Source organism: Cyprinus carpio, chromosome B3 (genome assembly GCF_018340385.1).
Source record: "Cyprinus carpio isolate SPL01 chromosome B3, ASM1834038v1, whole genome shotgun sequence".
In the NCBI taxonomy this organism is placed as follows: domain Eukaryota; kingdom Metazoa; phylum Chordata; class Actinopteri; order Cypriniformes; family Cyprinidae; genus Cyprinus; species Cyprinus carpio.
In genome coordinates, this window is record NC_056599.1 from 15,710,503 (window position 1) to 15,732,649 (window position 22,147).

Sequence of the window (22,147 nt, forward strand, 5' to 3'; positions counted from 1 at the left end):
GCCAAAAAAGAGGGAAAAGTGGGGGTAATGGGACTGGGAAATGGGATTTAGTCACAAGTGGGATTCATTTTGTACTCTTTAGAGCTTAAAAGTTCAAAGAATCCAAACAATAGCAAATGTATTGCTTCAGCACAGAGAAAGACTTAACTGCTGGACATAAACATTATGTAATCCCATAGAGCAGCATGTTTGACATGCTAGCCCTTATCTACACACTCACATACAACTAAATACACGACCTTTCTCAGTTTCTGCACACTGAGATGTTGCATTCCTCACACTAGTGTCAGTTGTTCTAATATCTGGTAAGCGGCATCCAGTTTAACCAGCTTCTGCAGCTCAAAAGGCAGCGTTGGGCTGCTTTTCAAGAGTCCTTCTATCGACTGGACCCCCGGCAGAACCTCCAGACACATTCACTGAGCTTCTCTCATTCTCAACTCAGTGCTGGAGCAGACACAAAAAGTGAAGGATAACAGGAGTTAAAAGGATTTTTAAAGAGAAAAACAGGCCTATTCTGATAAATAAACAAATATGCAACCATTTGCATGGTAAAAGAGAGTATGACACGGACTGCATTAAATCCATGTTTACCTTGCAACAAAAACATAGTGCAGTGAATATTTGGATAACATGAAACCAGTACAATTCAACTGAGTATGCTGACCTATTTTGGTTCTGTGTTTGGTTCTAACAAAAAAAATCATAAATTCTGATATCATATCCGAATTCTTATATTTTTGGGACGAACAAATAAATAAATAACTTTCTGTCAAGAATACCAGTAGCCTCATTGAACCCCACATAAAATGCCATTAGATCCACCTGTAAACAGTGACTCACATTCCTTATTTGCCATAAAGCATTTTCCCTGTCCATTAAAAAGCAGCATGAAGGGTGGAAGGGTGGTGTTGGGGTAGTTTACAGAAGCAAGACCTGAAGGAGAGAGGGGTGTGGCCACGCCTGCGGTGCTCTCATCTCCTCCAGGGGAGTGTCTGTGGTACTGTGGCCTCGGCACACGTGGGCCAGAGCGACGAAAGAGAGCAGGGAAGATAGTTTTACAGAGTCCAAATCTTCCACCCACCTGGCAGGCCGGCTCTCATAAACAGGACAGCTACACAAACCTGGTGTCAGACTGTAGCTTTGACAAGATTCAAGTCAGAACACAGGAGGCTGGCTTACCAAAAAGGGGCTGAAACACACACTCAGGCACAACTACTGTCAAATACACTTACACTGTCAACAGAAACTACATATAGAGGGGACTGGGACACTGCTGAGTTCAGGGAGCAGGGATTTACTACAGGAAGTGACGTGAAGAAGAGAAGAACCTGGATGGACACCCTCTGCAGTCTCAGTGGCCTGGACCCTCTCTGGGTGAGTCTCAGATAACTGATGGAGAGGGGATATATAACTATAATGAGATAAACTCAATCTATTCAATAGCCATTTAAAACCTAAGAAGTTCAACAGATATGAAGGTTTTTTTTAAAAAAAAAAATAACTGCTTGTTAGTGAGATAACACAAACTGTGCCTAGACATCCATTTCTGTTATTTATGCTCCTTTATTCTTGTAAGTGATCATGGTTTTTGACAGTAACAGTCATTTGGGGTGAGTCATGCATTTTTCAACCAATGATTCATTGAATAAGACTGAATGCGGGACCTTAAATGTGCTTTAACTTCTCAGGGTGTTTACATTCAAACAGCTGTACTCTGCTATCATTAAGAGTGCAGTGCATGTAACTGTACTTTATCCCATATTTTGAACAATGATACAGATCGGATGATAACCAGTGTTGGAATTCAGGTAATAATAAAAGATTAATGCACTCCTTATTTTGGATAGTATAGTAGGTCCTTTAAAATCAGGTGTAGTGATATTGGTGTGTGTGAAAGAGCCAAACAAATGTTGTCCCAGGCCCTGTGCCCACTAAGGTTCTCCATGGTACTGCATACTCATTTAGCAATATTTACCATTTCACAATGATGATGGAACAGATGATGCACATTCAATCAGTAACTGACCGCATTCTGAGAATGATTTCAAAATGCTACATTTGCATCCCAGCTAATATGAAACATTCTCAGGACATTCTCTAAATCTGTAACTTAAATGTTCTTGCAGTAATGTTAACAGAACAATCTTTCAATGTTATCAGATATACAATGTTAACATGAAAATGATTTATACATTATCAGACATACAAGACAGTTCAATATGTCTATTTCTTTGAATGGGAGAAACTGCAACCGCCAATACAATGAAAATCCCGCCTTATAAATAAAAGAGCCAATGATCAGTTGGAAAACTCATCGCATCACTGCAGCTGCCATTCCCATAGAAACAGTCAGTGTCCTTAGACATGACTGGGACTACACATTTTTAATGCTATTTCAGCACCATAATCAACATTCATTAAACCGTACATGTCATATTTTTGTTGCAGTTTTGAAAAGTTATGTAAATGTGGGTTTTGAACGCAGTATTTGAAGATTTAGTTACGTTCTCATTCAGATTGTGTTGGTTTTGCGTGCCTGAAATAGCTGCCCGGAGGCATTCCAAATGTGGCCGTTGAGCGAACCAACTTTCCTTGAAAAGGACTTTTGTTTAATAGTCTCTGATGTGTCATTAGTTATAATTGCTTATTTAATCATTTTACTTTGTATTTTACTGTTCTTAGAATGTATTTTTGTCCAGTCCTGTGTAACGCAATGAATGTTTTCCAGAACATTTGTATAATCAAGGAAAATGTTCCAGAACTTATGAAGATAACATTTTCATAACATAATGGGTACATAGGAACCACATTCTTAGAATATTAAATCGTTAGCTGGGAAAACGTGGAATGAGATGAAGAAGTCAAAGTCATAAGCTCATGTCTATTGAAGCATGTCTGACAGCAGCAATCTGGCTGAACCTTTTGAACCTTAAGTTAGACTAACTTGTTATGGGTAGCGTGAGAGATTGTTATTAGCTTCCAACTGGCCATTTCCAAAAGAAGTGACCAGAGATTTTTGAATTGCAAGCCATTCTCATAAATGTCCTCCAAATAAATCCAAACATTAGCGGTGTCATTTTTAAACTGTTTTTAAACGTTATTTGTGCTGACCGGCAGTCTGAACTCCTACACTTGCAGGAAGGGTACACACACCACTCTGAATCACTTCCTGAGACTGTGGTTGCCATTGGGTTTAGACCAGTGCAAACATAGTCTTAGAGGATGCAGGACGGGTAGAAGCTGGTGTCTTTATGCTCCATTGAACTCCTTGTGGAAAACTGTGACTGTGACTAGGCTCTGCCACGTGAACGAGAATCTCTTTCCCTTCCTGGGCCCAGACCGCAGTACACCCCCTCATAGATGAGGACATATCCTGACCAAAACAACAATGTAACGAACCGAGTGTCTCATCTTGAACCTGTAGTGTGTGTCTGGATTGCACTTGCAAGGTTTTAGATACTGGTCTAAATAAAGGTAAAATGCTAGAAGACTCAAATAGATCACTTAAACATTTTTCATCATTTACTCACCACGTCCAATTCATAATAGGCTCTTCTGTGGGACACAAAAGGAACTTTGTGATTTTTTTGTGATTTTTTTTTTTTTTTGCCAGAATGAATGAAATATCATAAAAGTGGTCCATGTGACTTTTATGCTATATTGCATATGAATTCATTATTTTACGTGAGATAAAGACCCTCAGTTCAAGCGGCACGTGAACCGATCATCTCTTCCTCTTTACTAGTTATAGCATAAAATAAACATGAATGAACATCAGAAGGTATCTTGTTTCAACCATGTACAGACGTCAATACACAACATTTTTCAAGTTCAAGTCCACCGACATAAATCTACTCTTCTGTCTGGTTTGTTTGTTGGACAAAATTGCAGATTTGGCGTTATGATTGGTCAATACGAAAAATCTAAAAATAAAAATTCAATCAGTGAAAAAGCTTTGTTTGTGTTTCATGTAAGAAAAAGGTTTGGCATACACAAGGCCAAGAAAATATGATTATTTATGAGGAAGACAATATACTGAGAAAAATTTAAAACTAAACCTCAGGCTGTATTGCTGTATGTGCGTGAGCAAAGAAGCTTACACAGAGATGTGTTTGGTGCTCATGGTCCTTCTCATGTCTCATATGGACTTTACATTTTGGCTTGCCAAAGGTACACTTCTTTTATACTGCCATAACACAGGACTCCTTCCAACCAGCATGCAGTATTTATCAGAGCTGTGCCATTGCCGAAATAACCACAGCATAAAACACAGCCAAGCAAGTTCTCATCAGTCCAGAGAAAGAAAAAAGAGCTGCGTTTGGACGTCAGCCTGTTTTCCAACATAGAAAGGCCATAAATAACTGAAGAGATAGAGTGTGAATTACTGATCTATGAATAGAACAAACTTGTGAAATTCAGCTTGAGAGAGAAGTCTTAGCAATGATGCCAAACTGGGATTTTGCCCATATTTTATGTAATCAAAATGCACAGAACAGTATTTTTGTCACAGACCACAGCTTTGCTTTGCTTTACTCTGATATTCAAACTGTCACTCAGCAGAACCAGTGTGCACAAGCTGTTACTCAACATCAATTTGTGTACACACTACAGTATGTGCTTTGAAAATTGATCTGCTGCTGGCGGTGCTTCTAAGTGGAAAAAAATATCAGTCTACAACAGCAAAATATTGAAAGTATTTGTTTCTTTGTAAGTTACATTTGTGGAAATTGTGAATTTTCTACAATCAGAATGTGTAATTCTAAAAAAAATAGTGCACCTTTAATATATAGAGTGACAAGTCATGTACATCTGTGGAGGCAAAACATTTTTTTTTTATTCATTTTTTTTTTTACATTACATGCCCAAGACAAATCCAGCAATACTCATCTTAAACTCACTTGGCAACAAAATTATTTTCCAAAGCACAGAAAAACAGTGAAGATTTATTACACTAATTTTACTTTTTTACTTTTGTGCAACTTCACACAATATGTCTGTTCTCCCTGCAAGAGAAAAATATAAATCACACACAGATATTATATACAGATATAAAACACACAGAGCCATTTGGACAGAACAAACACTAGGGAACATGAATGGACATCAAGGAATCTGATATATTTTTTTTTTTTTTTTTTTTTTTTTTTTTGCACAACATAATGAGTGCAAAGAATTAATACAATCTAATAAGATGTAAAATGTGCTTAAGTAGTTGTTTATAATTAGGGCTAATGGTTTAACATTGTGTTTTCAGGACTGGAATGTCACATGGTACACAGCACACCCAGACCTGACCCAGTGCTTCCAACACACAGTACTGGTGTGGTTCCCCTGCTTCTATCTCTGGGTTTGTGCCCCTTTCTACTGCTTGTACCTCAGATTCTATGACAATGGACGCATATCTTTATCCAGCCTTTGCTGTGCCAAGACGGTGAGTCATACTGGTCATATCAAGACCTCTATAGATTGAATATAGCATCAATCAGCTGATAAACTCAGAGGTTATTGCTATGTGCTCAGAAACGTTTAAATGGCTGACAGAGCATTTAAAAGCCAGGCAGTAAAAAGATTCTATGGGAAGAAAAACAGATCATATCAAGTTCAACACAATGATTATGTAAATCAATTCTAATAGAGCATACAGTACTGTTCAAAAGTTTCGGGGTCAGTCAGAATTGTTTTTTTTTGAAAGAAATTAACACTTATACTACATTTTAAAATATATTCAGATAGATTTATTTTAAATTACAATAACATAGCATAATGCATCTTTTGCTGTATTTTTAATCAAATAAATGCATCTAAAACATTATAAAATTGTACAACTCCAACCTTCTGAACAGTAGTGTAAGTAAAGGGAGGGGGCATGACACCACAGTCTTGCAGTTAATGCTTACATGTCCGTGTGTTTGTGTTGCAGGGTTTGGGTCTCTGTCTGGCCTCCTTTGGTTTGCTGGAGATGGTCTATTTGCTGGTGGAAAAGAGAAGAGACATAGAGCATCACATGGTCTTTCTCCTGAGCCCTATAATTCGCAGCTTTACCATGGTAAATCACACAATTACTATTCTCCTACCTCCAAAATAAAAATGGCTTTTAATTATATTCATAGTTGTGTAATCAGTGTAAAAGTATAAGGTATCAAGCTACACTGGACAGTGATTTTTTTTTTCTATTCATGGTTGTTGTGACTTTAACAACATGTTGATTAAGAAAAGAAAGTGAAGTGACATACAGCCAAGTATGGTGGCCCATACTCAGAATTCGTGCTCTGCATTTAACCCATCCAAAGTGCACACACACAGCAGTGAACACACACACACCATGAACACACAACCGGAGCAGTGGGCAGCAAGTTATGCTGTGGTGCCCGGGGAGCAGTTGGGGGTTCAGTGCCTTGCTCAAGGGCACCTCAGTCGTGGTATTGCCGGCCTGAGACTCGAACCCACAACCTTAGGGTTAGGAATTAAACTCTCTAACCATCAGGCCACGACTTCCCCACAAACACAAGATATGTTTTGAATTATGTATTTTTTACATTTTTTGTGGGGGGGGCTCTTTTAGAGGATAAGATTTATGATCTGTTATATTTAAGCTTGAATGAACAAATCTCTTTGTGGCTAGACGTCTGGCAGAAGTTTCCTGAAGGGATCAGGATAAATAAGCCTCTTTTACCTCTGGTCACAGCAGACAGCAGTGTCAACAGTGGTTGTAGTAAATTACTTTTTTTTCCAGATCTGCCCAACAAGATAAGTCAATTTTAAAGTCCTGACACAGACTAAACATGCACAGTAGCCTTTGCATACTAGTATGAAATCAATAGATTTTGGTTGAGAGATTTTTGTATCAACATGACTAAGCTGCCTAATGGTATTCTGTCCTGTTCTTCTAGTGTGTTTTGGATTTCTCAAATTGACCATGACTAGCAAACTGACCGAAATACACTCTGTCCTCAGATACTGGCAGTGTTGGTGATCCACTTGGAAAGGCTGAGGGGCTTTCGTTCCTCCATCTTTCTCTTTCTGTTTTGGACGCTGGCAGTGATCTGCTCACTGGTGCCTCTCAGAGCCAACATACAAACCATCATAGACGAGGTCTGTGCATTCCCAGTATATCCAACTATTGTATAAATGTAACATTCACACTTAAACTGAGGACAATAGAAGCAATTAAATAATCAAAAGAGCAACAAAATATAAGTGCTGTGACAAGTCCTGGATAGTCTACCTCAGTGCATGTAGCAAATTATTATTTTTTTTTTTATAATAAATAAAAAGAATAAAAAGTAGATTTTTTTGTAAATAGAAAACAAGTACATAGAAAAGTTTTAGAAATAGAATAGAGTGCTTGTGTTAGAGGGTCAAGTTTTTTAAATAAAAAAACAAGTAGATAGAAAATAAATAGAATACATTAGAATATAATAGAGTTCTTGTGTTAGAGGGACAAGTTTTTTATAATACAAAGGAAACAAGTATATAGAATACAAATAGAATTGAGAAGTATTAGAGGGTCAAGTGCAGATGGAAGAGATGTGTCTTTTGCAGCATAAAAAATGCTGTTTTTTCCATCAGGCTTTCTGATCTTACCAATCTTTTAGTTGATTAAAAAACTCAAGAGAGATATTTTGACTTATTCAATCTTGAGTGCTGCTCCCAATATAATTAGTAATTATTGCAAAATACTAGATTAAATCGGGAAAAAAAACACAAAATACTTGCAGTCACAGACATTTTGACCCCTATTTAAAGAGTTTATATTATAACAGCCACTAACGGTGCTTTGAGACTATAAAATAAAAAAGTGAATTTGACTTGTTGCCCTAAAATCTGAATCTCCGGCCCTATAAAATGCCTATGCTGTGTGATTCTCTATTCATGCAAGCGTAACACGGGCTCTCTCGTGGTTTTTTTAATGAATGTTACACAATAACACTCTCTAAATTTATCTGTGTTGTGTCTGAGAGTCTAAAACAGCGGTGCGTAAACAGAGTGCTTACAGATGGTGCTGTTCTCAGCACTGTCGTCTGGGCAGCCTGTCGGTTTTCCCTTTCCCCTTCCCTCAATGCCCTCTTTGTCTGGAGCTGAGGCTGTGCTGAGACCAGTCACAATCAGCGCTGGTGCTTTTCCAGACAGATAGGAGAAACCGCATATGTCTGCGGATCCCCTCAGTCTTTCTGTCTCTGGCCTGCTGTGATGCTCCCGCTCCATAATTATTTCACTGCATCTTGTCACAGAAGCAACAATCAACGTCTTGACATTGGAAAGGGAAATATACATGTAACTGAGTTTGCACAGTTTGCACACATACTGAATGTGGAATGTATAATCTTTAAGGCTATGTGCATATTTTGTAACATATTTATATCATGTGGCAACCAGAACTGATGAATAGTGATGACAGTGTGGCAACAAAATGGACCCATAGGCAATTCACTTTACAATAATGAACAAAATATCAACATTTAAAAAAACACTTCTCCTTTAGTGTAAGACACACAACAAATGCACCAGATCTACTTTATAAAATGTTATAAATATATGTTTAATATTTTATTACATATATATCACTAAATACGTGGCTACACTTCGCAATAAGGTTTAAGGCATTGATTTGTGCTGTACCTAAAGTAGCCATTCAAGCATTTCATTCAATCACTTCTTCACAGCACATTTAGTTCACAGACGTACAGTCATAAATAATCAAATATGAGTTTCATATTTCATATTTAAGACTTAAATTCAGCATTAGCAACTTACTTTTCAAGCTATCAGTCTAATCCTTCAGACTTTAAAGTTCTGGAGATCATATAAACCTTGGTTCATCATTCATTTTATTGATGACTCTTGTGAATCATTCTTTGCGATTTGTGAACTGATTCAGCTGATTCCCGAATCATTCACTGAAATTTGGTAACTGATTCAACGGGTTCTTTGAAAGTAATCAGTTCAAATAATTCAAACGCTTCAAAAGTTCATTTGTTCACGAGTTGGAGATCATTATTTTGTCTCATGGCGGCTCTTCAGTTCAGTTCAAGATGACGTTTCAGTGAAATGTAGTGGAGTTTAAAGTAAGATATTATGCTTTGGAATATACTGAAGTAAAAGTGGAAGTTTGAAAACATATAATTGAACTAAAATGTAAGTACAGTAAGGAAGTAAAAATACAGTAAGGAAATATAAAAAACAATAATGACTCAGTGATGACAGCCCATACGTTTACATAGGAACTGAAGCTTGGTTTGTGGTGGGATCTGTTGTGACCTAAATGAGCCCTCTGCCAATGGGCAGTGGGTCCAACAGCAACAGCAAAACAACTAGTGCTTGGTCCTCTCATACCACACTGTGGGAGGATATGTTCCCTGACCAATTTGAGTTTCTTTAAACTGTTTAAGCGTACAGTGTGGCGGACAAATAATCATAGTATCCAGCATTGTGGTGTCCAGAGTTTGGACTGTGACCATTTGAGTAAATGAAGCTTGTGTTTACATATTCTTAAAGAGGCCTGTGCTGCCACTTTCTCTCGCATCGTGGCCATTTGACACAGTTTCTGTCAGAAGCCCACAGGCATGGATGCCCTTGGTGGCCCCTGTAAAACACTCACTAGTGGCTCCAGGCCTCTGGCAGGCCAGCTGTTTTGAACCTAAAACCCTTACCTCAGCATATTTTCTCTTAAACAAATTTTGAACCTTGTATCGAGCACTACACAAACAGGTCAAACACAACATGGTGAAACTTTGTCCCGAACAACAACTGAGAACACTGTAAAACAATAATACAAACAGAAGCGTTACTTATACGTAGAAATACTTTAGAATTTTATAAGTAGAATTCTATAAATAGTCAAATTGCTACATTTGGCTGATTGAAAAGCAGATGCGCTGCCTCATAGATCATCTGCAAGTTTTGGTAGTTTTAGATGAAGTCCGGTTGTTGCAATTGAATGCTTATTGAATACTATTATCAACCACCATTATACTCTTAGAAGATGTGAATGAAGAGTTTGGGTCCATTGGCATAAATATGTGTCTGTGGTCTGTATGTTTTACCATTGTTTAGAAGTGTTCATAAAAAGGTTTGTTGAGTCATTAATCCTGGTTTGATGGAACATTTAGGTCATTATAATAAGCTGAGGTCTTTGAAAGGAAGGGAGGGGAACAGCAGGCAACATCCCCAAAAGAACACTCCCCACTTCAGCCACCAGTCCCACCTCCGCACACTGTGGTGAGACAAAGTGGGTGGCTGATTTCAGATCAGTCCTGGTGCTTGGGCAGACGGAAGAGAAAATATGGATCTGATCCCACAGGAAGCATGCAGCTTATGTGGTTATGACTCCTTGGGAAATCCCTGGCAAATGTGTATACACCACTCATGTGCCTAGTTGGTCGTCTTCACAGAAGGGGAGAATCAAAACATTGAGCGTTATTTAATCATTCATTTGTCACATAGTTCAATTTGTCCAAAAAAACAAGTGTTTATTACTGCTTAGGTCAAGGTTTTTCAATATACATACACATATTGTGACCCTGGACCACAAAACCAGTCATAAATATCACGGTTATATTTGTAGCAATAGACAGCAATACATTGTATGGGTCAAAATAATCAATTTTTCTTTTATGCCAAAAATCATTAGGATATTAAGTAAAGATATTTTGTAAATTTCCTACCGTAAATAAATCAAAACTTAATTTTTGATTAGTAATATGCATTGCTAGGAACTTCATTTGGACAGCTTTAAAGGCCTATACTAACAAACCATACATCAATGCAAAGCTTATTTAGTCAGCTTTCAGGTGATGTATAAATCTCAATTAAAAAAAAAAACCTTTTGACTGGTTTTGTGGTCCAGGGTTCACACACACACACACACACACACACACACACACACACACACACACACACACACACACAGTTACACACACACACACACACACACACACACACACACACACACACACTGTCCATTTGATTGTGCAACATTTAAGGTATCAAATCTCAAAGAGTTTAATATCAAAGATTATGTTGGTTTTATTCTGTGGTGTGATGGGCCAAAACTGCAGTTTAAAGAGGAGGGACTGACAATTAATTAATGTTATATACTAGTTTATCTAACATTATACCAATAAAGCACTGAAAAAAAAGAAACATTTGTGCTGTAGAATGAGTGTACCGAGTGCTCCACACTGCTGTCTACATTCTGCTGATGACCAGTAATGTGTGTTACAGGGTTTCTCTGCAGATGCGATGAGATTCGTGGCATTTTTCACATTCTTCTCTCTCCAGTTGGCTCAGCTCATCCTCAGTTGTTTCGCTGATCACCGCCCAGTGACTCTTAAACCCGTCTATGTAAAGGTACAGTGTCTTCTGTGTTATGATAGATTTTCTTTTTTTAATTATTAAATCAATATTTGAAACATGGTGAAAAAAATAATACCTGCACAAACTATTTTTCCCACTAGAACCCATGTCCAGTTGAGGATGCTTCTTTCCTTTCAAAAGTACTGTTTTGGTGGTACGGCAGGTAGTCATATTTTTGTCTCTGATTTTATTGACTTCTTGTAATGGTCTGCAGAATAAAAACCCATGAGATACTTAGAAACACACATATTCCTGCTCCACAGATTGGTGGTAAAGGGCTACCGCTCACCTTTACAAGCTGAAGACCTCTGGTCTCTAAGAGAAGAGGATACATCTGAAAAAATTATTTGTGATCTGGAGAAAGAGTGGGCCAAGCAATGGGCCAAAATGCAACAGTAAGACACCTGCTTTTTGCTTAACTGCATGTCTTCCATCCTGAGGTGATGAAAATAATTATTTTGCTTAACTGCATGTCTTCCATCCTGAGGTGATGAAAAAGTTCATAACTACTGTTCATAACTTCTGATTTATTTGTATTATTAATTAAAGCACAACTTCTTTACTTTGTTGCAACAATGCTTGCACAATAATATACCAGAGACTAAAGTCTGGATAATAATGTTGTGTTTTCTTCCTCAAACAAGGCAAGAGAGCGCTCTGAATGGAACACAAGCTCTTGGTTATAAACTGAGCGAGCAGACGCAGCTGCTCAGAAAACTTCATAAAGAACAAATCTCAGGCTTCTGTCTGCTCCGGACGCTAGCCAAAAACTTTGGCCCTTACTTTCTGACTGGAACTCTCTGTCTGGTCATTCAAGATGCTTTCATGTTCTCCATACCACAAGTGTTAAGGTGAGAGACGCATTAATGCTGTTATGGCATGTGAAATTAAAATGTATATAGCATGTGGTATTTAGTATAAGATACACTACTGTTCAGAAGTTTGACATTGGTAAGATTTAATGTATTTGAAAGAGCCTTTTATGTTCACCAAGACTACATTTAATTAAAAATACATTAAAAATGTATATTACCTTTTTAATATATATATAGGTTTTTTTTTTCAAATGTAATTTATTCATGTGATGGTAAAGCTGAATTTTTAGCATTATTACTCTAGTCTTCAGTGTCACATTATCCTTCAGAAATAATTTTAATATGATGAACTGATTATCAAAAAATGTATTATCATTAATGAAAGTTGTGCTACCTAATATTTTTGTAGAAACCACAATTTTTATTTCATTTTTATTTCTCTTTTACTGAATAGGTTAAAAATGAACAGCATTTATTTGAAATTCATTTTTGTAACATTATAAATGTATTTAATGTTATTTTAATCTATTTAACATATCTTTGATGAATAAAAGTAATATTTAAAAAGCTAATAAATCTAGTCTATGTAGGTGTACAAAAATAACATTTTACTGTACTACAAATTCTAGTATTGTGCAGTTACTGATTGTAAAAATGTCAAAATTTGAATAATTTTAATGCTTTAAAATCATTTATTCAGTTAAGACTAAAACATATTTTTGCATCTGGGATATATCTACATATCAAAGCGCCAGTTTTGTATGTTATTTTATAAGAAAACACATGCCTGGGTGCAAATGAAGAGCAAGACCTTTAGCACACAGTTGTAAAGTGAACTTGTTGCCCTTTCTCAGCTTGGAGTGTGAACTCCCGTCACAGACAGGAAAAACAGCACATCCTGCTGTGGTGCAGCCACACACTGTTAATTATGTCCCATGCACCACGAGTCCACGACACTTAGGAGAGTCTGCTCATTGCAGCATCATATTCTTTGTGGCTGAGCTTTAGCTCAGAAGAAACTGGATTTGGATCATCAAATTAAGCCACTCCATCTGGTATATAACAAGCCAAGAGCACATTGGTGGGTTCACTGCTCCAGAACCACAGGAACTGTGGCACTCTGATGCATGGGGATAATATTGTTCAGGCTCAGCTGTATCAGGTCTAAAAAGGCTCATATTTATAGTCATAAATTATGTTCAAATTCTGGTTTCTTTATGTTTGGTGTACTCTTAAGTCAGACGAACAAAATAAAGCTAAACTAATAACTGTATTTACAAAACTGGTCTGCCATTGTTTGTATCTCAATAAATGACAATGTGTATCTTGTTCTTCAGTCTACTGCTTGGCTTTGTGAGGGATGAAGACGCCCCCTTGTGGAAGGGTTACCTCTTTGCCTTCTTGATGTTCCTGTTGTCTTGTCTGCAGTCCCTGTTCAACCATCAGTACATGTATACATGCTTCTCAGTAGGCATGAGGGTTAAAACTGCAGTTATGGGCCTAGTGTACAGGAAGGTAGGCCTTTGAAAGCTTTGCTAGCAAATGCAAAGATGCATATAATGGTTCTCACATACATTCTGGTCTCCACAGTCTCTGGTCATCAACAGCGCGGCCCGCAGAACGTGTACAGTTGGAGAGATAGTGAACTTGGTTTCGGCTGATACCCAGAAACTCATGGATTTCGTGGTGTACTTCAATGCAGTGTGGGTGGCCCCGATTGAAATCGCCTTGTGTCTTTTCTTCCTCTGGCAGGTGTGAACAGATGCTTGTTTATTTTTCTTCTACAGTATGTTGGATTGTTATACAGTAGGAAAAAATGCACAAAATCGTATTTCTATGGCAGGGGTCTCCAAACTTGGTCCTAGAGGGCCGATGTCCTGCAGAGTTTAGCTCCAACCCTAATAAAACAACATCCTAAACCAGCTAATCATGGTCTTACTAGGAGTACAAGAAACTTCCAGGCAGGTGTGTTGAGGCAAGTTGGAGCTAAACTCTGCAGGACACCAGCCCTCCAGGACCAAGTTTGGAGACCCCTGCTTTAGGGGTACTGGGACAAATTAGTACCTTATCAAGTACAACTATTACTAACTTTGATACACATATTACTTTTTAAGGGTACTGCCCCAGTGACAGCCTGTTGTACCCCAATTTTATGCACCATATTTCTGAGAGCACAGATCTAAAATGCATTAATTAAAATGTCTCACCCCTGTACAGCGCCTCGGTCCATCTGCATTAGCTGGCATCGCCACTGTAATTCTCATCTTCCCTTTGAATGGGTTCATTGCCAAAATGAGAAGCAAGCTCCAGGTATAGTCTATATTTTTCCATTCAGTCAAATTTCCATGATGATATTTGTGCTGTGGTGACAGGAACTGCTTCATGCCTAAAAATGATTTAAAACACGAGCATGTGGACAGTCTGCCCTTTGATTGTCTGATGTTAAGAACATGGTAGAAACCACAGGATTTTGCTTCGTTGTAAAATTGAAATGTCTTTATTTGCCTCGTCTCAAACATCCAAAGAATTGAAACTCGCCCATATTGGTTTCTGTCTGGTCTCGTAAACAAGTTTGCTTGCGTAATTCTCAATTCGCATCTGTTTGTTGCTCTCAGGAGGTTCAGATGAAGTACATGGACGGACGCATTAAGCTTATGAACGAGATCTTGAGCGGAATAAAGATCCTGAAGTTTTATGCCTGGGAGAATGCCTTTAGAGAACGTGTTCTTGGCTATCGGGAAAAAGAGCTGAATGCTCTGAAGAAGTCTCAGATTCTTTACTCCATATCCATCGCCTCCTTCAACTCCTCCACTTTCTTGGTACATTTAATCATCGTCGTCGTCATCTTAACACATTAATATAGTCCTTACAACTGTAGAGTTTAATCATGTACGCCACTTTGCCTTCAGATTGCATTTGCCATGTTTGGGGTGTATGTGCTGATTGATGAGAAGCATGTTCTGGATGCTCAGAAGGTCTTTGTGTCCATGGCTCTTATCAATATTCTCAAAGCTCCACTCAGTCAACTCCCCTTTGCAATGAGCACTACCATGCAGGTAAGCACCAAATATTTGAACGCTTTTTATATTTTTGAAGAAACTTTTGAAGATATCTTTGTTTTTTTCCTTGTTTCTAAGGCTGTGGTTTCTCTCAAACGCCTTGGGAAGTTTCTCTGTCAAGACGAGCTGAAACTGGATAGCGTTGAGAGAGCTCCCTACCATCCTGGTGAGTGCATTAGCTTGTCATTGTTTTCAGACTTTGCTCTGACATACAACAGCTTATTAGCTCGCCAACATTGTTAATACATGTTGAGCAATCCAGTGATTTTTCCCTATTAATGTGATGGTGGAGTTTTCATTTAAAAGGGCATAACAAAATCTGGCATGCCAAAAACAAAAATAACGAGTTACTAATCTGCCAAAAAGACCCACCTTGAAGAATATTTTTTCCAGTTATTCTGCAAGACAAGCTACAGGGAAATTGTGTGGCTATGGGGTGGGTGTTGGTAGTGGCTGAAATGTGCATGATGACTTCATGCAGTGGTTAAAGGGGATTTTCAGCTTTGGCGCTGTAATTATATTTATATAACTTTTCCATATTTTTGTGTTTAAGGCCTATTTTAAAATTGATTTGTTAAAAATGCAACTTTTTATATTAAAGGTCAAAGAGAAGTTTTTGTGAAAATGTTTCAGCTTCTGAATCTGAATATCATTAATAACAGAGCCAGGTGAATAATAATATCCCATGGACGATTTTTAAATAATTATGGAAATGTATTAACCTAAATAATTATCATCACCCTGTTGCCTCATTAACTTGTGGAATTGTTTTATGAGCCTCAAATGCAATACACACTTAAAGAGATAGTTCACCTAAAAATGAAATTTCTGTAATCATTTGCTCACCTTCAAGTCATTCCAAACCTATATGACATTTCTTCCAAACTAACCTGTTTAAGAAATTAACTGAATCAGACTAATTTTGGTTTGTGATAGAAATTCAGATTAAGTTAATTTCTGAGAGTTTAGTCTCTTTCTCTCACAAAGCTATTATATGTCTTCACAATATTTATTAAAACATACTGTAGTGTCCAAGAGTTTTATGATATTTTATGATATTTTTATGGTATCTATCTAAATAGAGCACACAAAATCTTTAAATATTCTGCAGAGTATAAAAAATCATAGAGGTTTGGAAGGCCATGAGTGTGTAAATGATAAAAAAAAAAACCTCACCTCTTTATTTCCTCCTTTTGTCAGATATTGATGGTGTTGTTATTGACAACGGTACTTTCAGCTGGTCTAAAGATAGCACACCATGTCTCAGGAGGTAGATGCCTTTGAATATATTTATCCCTTACTGTAAATTGAAATAACTGCTGAAAGATCTCAGTAGGTCCACTATTCCTAAACATATAAAGATGATAATCTGGCAATGGTTCATTTCTGCAGGATCAATGTCAAAGGGCAGCGGGGTTCACTGGTGGCTGTGGTAGGTCACGTGGGCAGTGGAAAATCCTCTCTTCTGTCTGCAATGTTGGGAGAAATGGAAAAGAAAAGTGGCCACGTCACAGTATCGGTAAATCATTCAGAAAAATTACTAAAAATATATTGGCATCATTCACATATTCCTCATATAAATTTTCTAATACTTTCTTTCAGGGCTCTGTGGCTTACGTGCCTCAGCAAGCATGGATCCAGAACGCCACTCTCAAAGACAACATTTTGTTTGGACATGAGAGGAAAGACAGCTGGTACCAGAGTGTGTTAGAGGCCTGTGCTCTTCTACCAGACCTGGGGATCCTACCTGCAAGAGATGCCACAGAGATTGGAGAGAAGGTAAAAATAGACTATGAATGATTCTTACAAAGCAGACATGATAGAACAGTGAAGTTAAAAAGGTCTTAAATAGAATTTCTTTTTTAAACACCAAATATGCAGGGTATCAGCAGGGTCATGACTAAACTCCCATTACATTTTTACAATGTTCACAGGGTCTGAATTTGTCAGGAGGTCAGAAACAGCGAGTGAGTCTAGCACGTGCAGTCTACAGGAAGGCTGATATCTACCTTCTGGATGATCCTTTGTCAGCTGTGGATGCACATGTGGGACAGCACATCTTTGAAAAGGTCATCGGACCTAATGGTGTTCTTAAAAATAAGGTAAACATTAAAACATGAGTAAGATAAGATGTGAGCTTAAAGGGTTAGTTCTCCCCAAAAATTCAAATTCTGTCATTAATTGCTCACCTTCATGACGTTCCAAATCTGTAAGACCTTCAACTTTACGATCTGTGAAGGGTCAGAAAGCTCTCGGATTTAATCAGAAATATCTTAATTTGGTGTTCTGAAGTTAAATGAAGGTCTTACACGTTTACAGAACAATATGAGGGTGAGTAAATAATGAAAGAATTTTCATTTTTGGGTGAACTATCCCTTTAAAATCTAATATGTGAAATGCTACATTCTAAATTGATAGAGCAAAAAGGATGCAGAATCACAATTTTAATTTGAATGTAAGGAAGCAGAATTAAAATTGTTTTTGAAAAATCTTTAAAAAGTTTTAAAGGTTTCAAATTTCCAGATTTTGAATGGAAAGGGAACCTTTCATGCTTAAAATAGCAAACTAAATAGCTTGCTTGATGATGCTCTCCAATGCTTGCTAAAACAGACACGTATTCTGGTGACCCACGGGCTGAGCTTCCTGCCCCAGGCTGACCTGATTCTGGTGATGGAGGATGGAGAAATCACGGAGATGGGCTCTTATGCCGAGCTTTTAAGTAGGAAGAACACCTTTGCAGACTTTGTTAAAGCTTTTTCCGTGTGCGAACGCAAGGAAAGTGCCACCCACAGAGGTAAGCTAAAAGAATGAGTGCTTGATGACAACACTTTTGTATGTTGACACAGTTAAATATGCAGATTCACCTTGTTTTAGGGACCAGAAAATCAGTATCTCGTCTCAGCATGACAGACTTCTCTATTGACCTCTCCCAGGAGCAACTCATCAGGTAAAACTCACTATGTTTTGATAATGAAAATGCAAATTGAGGAGCACATATTTACCTTTCTGTCAATTTTGTTTAATAAAGCGGAGACATGGGAAGTGCCAGTATACAAACCATGGAGGCCATATCTGACACAGAACAGGAGCAGGACCAGGAGGAAGTTGGGAGACTCACCCATGCTGATAAAGCTCATACAGGGCGAGTAAGTAATACAGCCACATGCCCAGACATTTCAAACAATGGACAGACACATCAACATATACTTTCACATGTAACTCAATATCAAAGGCCAAAGATTTAGAGTGGCAGGTCAGTTTTAAAGTTCAGCTACGGGTCAGCAACAAGTGTTTCAGATGCTCTCATGTCGCCACAGAGATCTAATTTTAACCCCTGATTACAGGGCTTTGAGCTTCATTGTTCCAAACACCATAACATAGCCTGAAAGTGCACCATATCATCCAGAGTGTAGTTCCTCACACGTTCTTCTCCATAATGGGTCACACGTAGGTGAAACTGGAGATGTATGTGGAATACTTCAGGACCATCGGCTTGGCCTTCATCATCCCCATAATCTTCCTCTACGCATTCCAGCAAGCTGCCTCACTGGCCTACAACTACTGGCTAAGCCTGTGGGCAGATGAACCAGTTGTAAATGGAACACAGGTCGACACAGATCTGAAGCTTGGTGTTTTTGGAGCTCTCGGCTTTGCACAAGGTTCGAAATTCCTCATGTTCCTCAACCCTCATTGAGCATCCTTGGACTTTATTTATTGTTTATGGTATTGTTCTTGATCATTAACTGTGTTGTTGTATTGCAGGAATTGCAATATTTGGCACTACTGTGGCCATTTCACTTGGAGGAATAATTGCATCCCGGCATCTTCATTTGGAACTTCTCAACAATGTACTTCATTCTCCCATGTCCTTCTTTGAGAGTACACCCAGTGGTAACCTTCTCAATCGTTTCTCTAAAGAGATAGACGCCATTGATTGCATGATCCCTGATGGCCTGAAGATGATGCTGGGCTATGTGTTCAAACTTCTGGAGGTTTGCATTATCGTGTTGATGGCTACTCCTTTTGCAGGAGTTATCATACTGCCACTGACTTTGCTCTATGCCTTTATCCAGGTATGCTACTAGAGATTGCTCAGCATGCCAGAGTATCATAACAAGGAGCACAAGTCTGACATCTATTCTGCTGTGTTTTCAGAGCTTCTATGTGGCCACATCCTGCCAGTTGCGTAGACTGGAGTCGGTGAGTCGATCACCCATCTATACTCATTTCAATGAGACCGTTCAAGGAGCCGGTGTGATTCGGGCCTTTGGAGAACAGTCTAGGTTTATCCTACTGGCTAACAGCCGAGTGGACCACAATCAAACATCCTATTTCCCAAGATTTGTGGCAACCAGGTCAGATTTAGTCTTGGCTTATTCATTTTTGTTTCTGGTAATCCTGTCTAACTCTATACAATATCTTTAATGTTATTCCAATAGGTGGCTTGCAGTAAATCTAGAGTTCCTTGGTAACTTGCTGGTCCTTGCTGCAGCTATTCTCTCTGTTATGGGAAGGGCAACTCTAAGCCCTGGAATCGTGGGACTGGCTGTGTCGCACTCTCTCCAGGTATGAAACTCATCAAAAAGTCTTTCAAAAAATCTTTGGACAACCACACATGTTAGGCAAGCCTATTAGGCAACAACTTCTCAAGAAAAATTACATTGCAGGTAACTGGGATCTTAAGCTGGATTGTGCGGGCATGGACAGATGTAGAAAACAACATTGTGTCTGTTGAGCGAGTGAAGGAATATGCCGAAACAACAAAAGAGGTAATGTTGGTCTGAAGGGTGTTTTTTTTCCAATGAATTCCTTTATGTAAATTGACCAAAGTATATTTTTACGTTCATTCTTGAGGTCACTAAGTTAGTCTTGGGTTGTCGCAGGCACCATGGACAATTGAGGACAGTCCACTCCCATCAGACTGGCCCAAATCCGGATCCATTGGATTCCAGGAATATGGACTTCAGTACCGCAGGGGTCTTGACTGGGCCTTAAAGGAAATTTCTCTCAGTGTCAATGAGAGAGAGAAAGTAAATATAACATCTGAATACGTGTCATATTTGTGCTTTATTTTTTATTACATTTTAAGCGATTCACTGAATCTATTCAGGTTGGAATTGTGGGAAGAACAGGGGCCGGAAAATCATCTCTTGCTCTTGGAATCTTCCGGATCCTTGAGGCGGCAAAAGGAAAGATCTTCATAGATGGGATAAACATTGCAGAGATTGGACTACATCAACTGAGGTCTCGTATCACCATTATCCCACAGGTACACCTGAAAATGGAAAAAAGGATCGAATACCTTGAAAAACCTTAAAAAAAAAATGAGTGTTTTATTTTCAACCTTTTTCCCCCGGATCCAGTGCTGTTCTCTGGTTCCTTGCGTATGAATCTGGACCCCTTTGATGGCTACAATGATGAGGAGGTCTGGAGAGCTCTGGAACTCGCACATCTCAAGAACTTTGTATCTGGCCTGCCTGACAAACTCAACCATGAGTGTTCAGAGGGAGGAGAGAATCTCAGGTACAAACCCCTTCTCAGCAGTGTTTACTCATCATTTTAATAACATCTGATAGGACTGTTTCTGACCGGATATTCTGGGCTTCAGTTTGGGTCAGCGGCAGCTGGTTTGCCTGGCCCGAGCCCTCCTGAGGAAGACCAAGATTCTGGTTTTGGATGAAGCCACTGCGGCTGTAGACCTGGAGACGGACAATCTGATTCAGTCCACTATCAGAACTCAGTTTGAGGACTGCACCGTTCTGACCATCGCCCACCGTCTCAACACCATCATGGACTACACTAGGTATAACAAAGAGCATGTGTTTATTTCTAAGAATATGATTATGATTCCTGACAACATTTAAACCCTATTCAAATGTTCCCAAACAGGGTGATTGTGATGGACAGAGGGCACATCACAGAAATGGACTCTCCAAATAATCTGATCTCTCAGCGTGGTCAGTTCTATCAAATGTGCCGGGAGGCTGGGCTAGTGTGAACCTTCAATACCAGAGGAACCATCAATGACAAAATCATCTCTTCACTCAGGAGAGATTATAAAAATGGTGCAGAAATCTCACCAATACACCTGCTCAGACTACCTGAAACTTTTCATCACAGAACTTAAAGGGCATATCTTGCCTTCTCAAACAAGAGAAGCACAAAGCTCAGGGTGAAGAGGTTTCGCCAGTAGTAGCTTTTCAGGTGTCCACGTTTTCTCCAGTATTACAAGAAGTGGTGTGCTTCAGCATTCTCCTTCTGATTCTTTAACCAAGATCTGAGGTGCTAATAGAAAAGACTGATTCCCTCACGTCGTCAACAGTCTCATCTCAGAATACTTAGACTTGAGTAACGTTATCTTACCATAGAGGTGTTCAGTAGGTTAATATAATGCACACTTCAGATGGTCAGAGGGTGTGCACTGCCATGTTCACCACCTCAAAATTGCTGTCAAAGTGAAAATTTGTAGTTTATTGTTGTAGATCCTGGCGTAACAGCTGCAGAACTAGTCACAATTCTACTTGAAACTTTTCAGGTTGTTACAAGAATTTCTTAATTATATCAGCTCATTAAACCCTAAATTCCCATAAAGGTGAAAAGATGCATCTATTTTAAGATATTTATGATGTGAGAAAGATCCTTTAATGTTAAAAACAACGCAACACCCACCCATCCTTATACTGAATTTGTCTATGTGTATTAATACTAGTATTTCTTCCATAATCTAAAACTTTAAATCTGTATTTATGTATTTTGTACTGTATTTTTTATATATATGTATATATTTATAACATTTCCATGCACACTTCATGAGTGACTGTCAAACTTGAAAATGCTCTTTTTATTTTCTGGACAGCTTCAGTAAAATAAATGTTGGTAGTAGTGATCAGAAATTGTTTTCCTTCTCACGGTGACAAA

General features: G+C 38.4%; 1 protein-coding gene across 1 annotated transcript; it reads left to right on the forward strand.

The window, feature by feature from the left end:
- Nucleotides 1–1,029: 1,029 nt before the first annotated feature.
- Nucleotides 1,030–22,057, forward strand: LOC109045267 (multidrug resistance-associated protein 1-like). The gene is made up of 31 exons (XM_042719872.1): nt 1,030–1,374; nt 5,255–5,431; nt 5,921–6,046; nt 6,955–7,092; nt 11,224–11,349; nt 11,457–11,518; nt 11,619–11,750; nt 12,000–12,206; nt 13,508–13,685; nt 13,761–13,922; nt 14,388–14,480; nt 14,786–14,989; nt 15,080–15,226; nt 15,308–15,395; nt 16,430–16,499; nt 16,622–16,748; nt 16,832–17,008; nt 17,164–17,331; nt 17,840–18,023; nt 18,104–18,176; nt 18,258–18,375; nt 18,681–18,888; nt 18,992–19,302; nt 19,385–19,584; nt 19,669–19,795; nt 19,897–19,998; nt 20,113–20,259; nt 20,340–20,497; nt 20,585–20,752; nt 20,838–21,032; nt 21,119–22,057. Exons 1-31 carry the CDS (start codon nt 1,333–1,335, stop codon nt 21,225–21,227), a joined length of 4,524 nt encoding a protein of 1,507 aa, XP_042575806.1. The 5' UTR covers nt 1,030–1,332; the 3' UTR covers nt 21,228–22,057.
- Nucleotides 22,058–22,147: the final 90 nt, after the last annotated feature.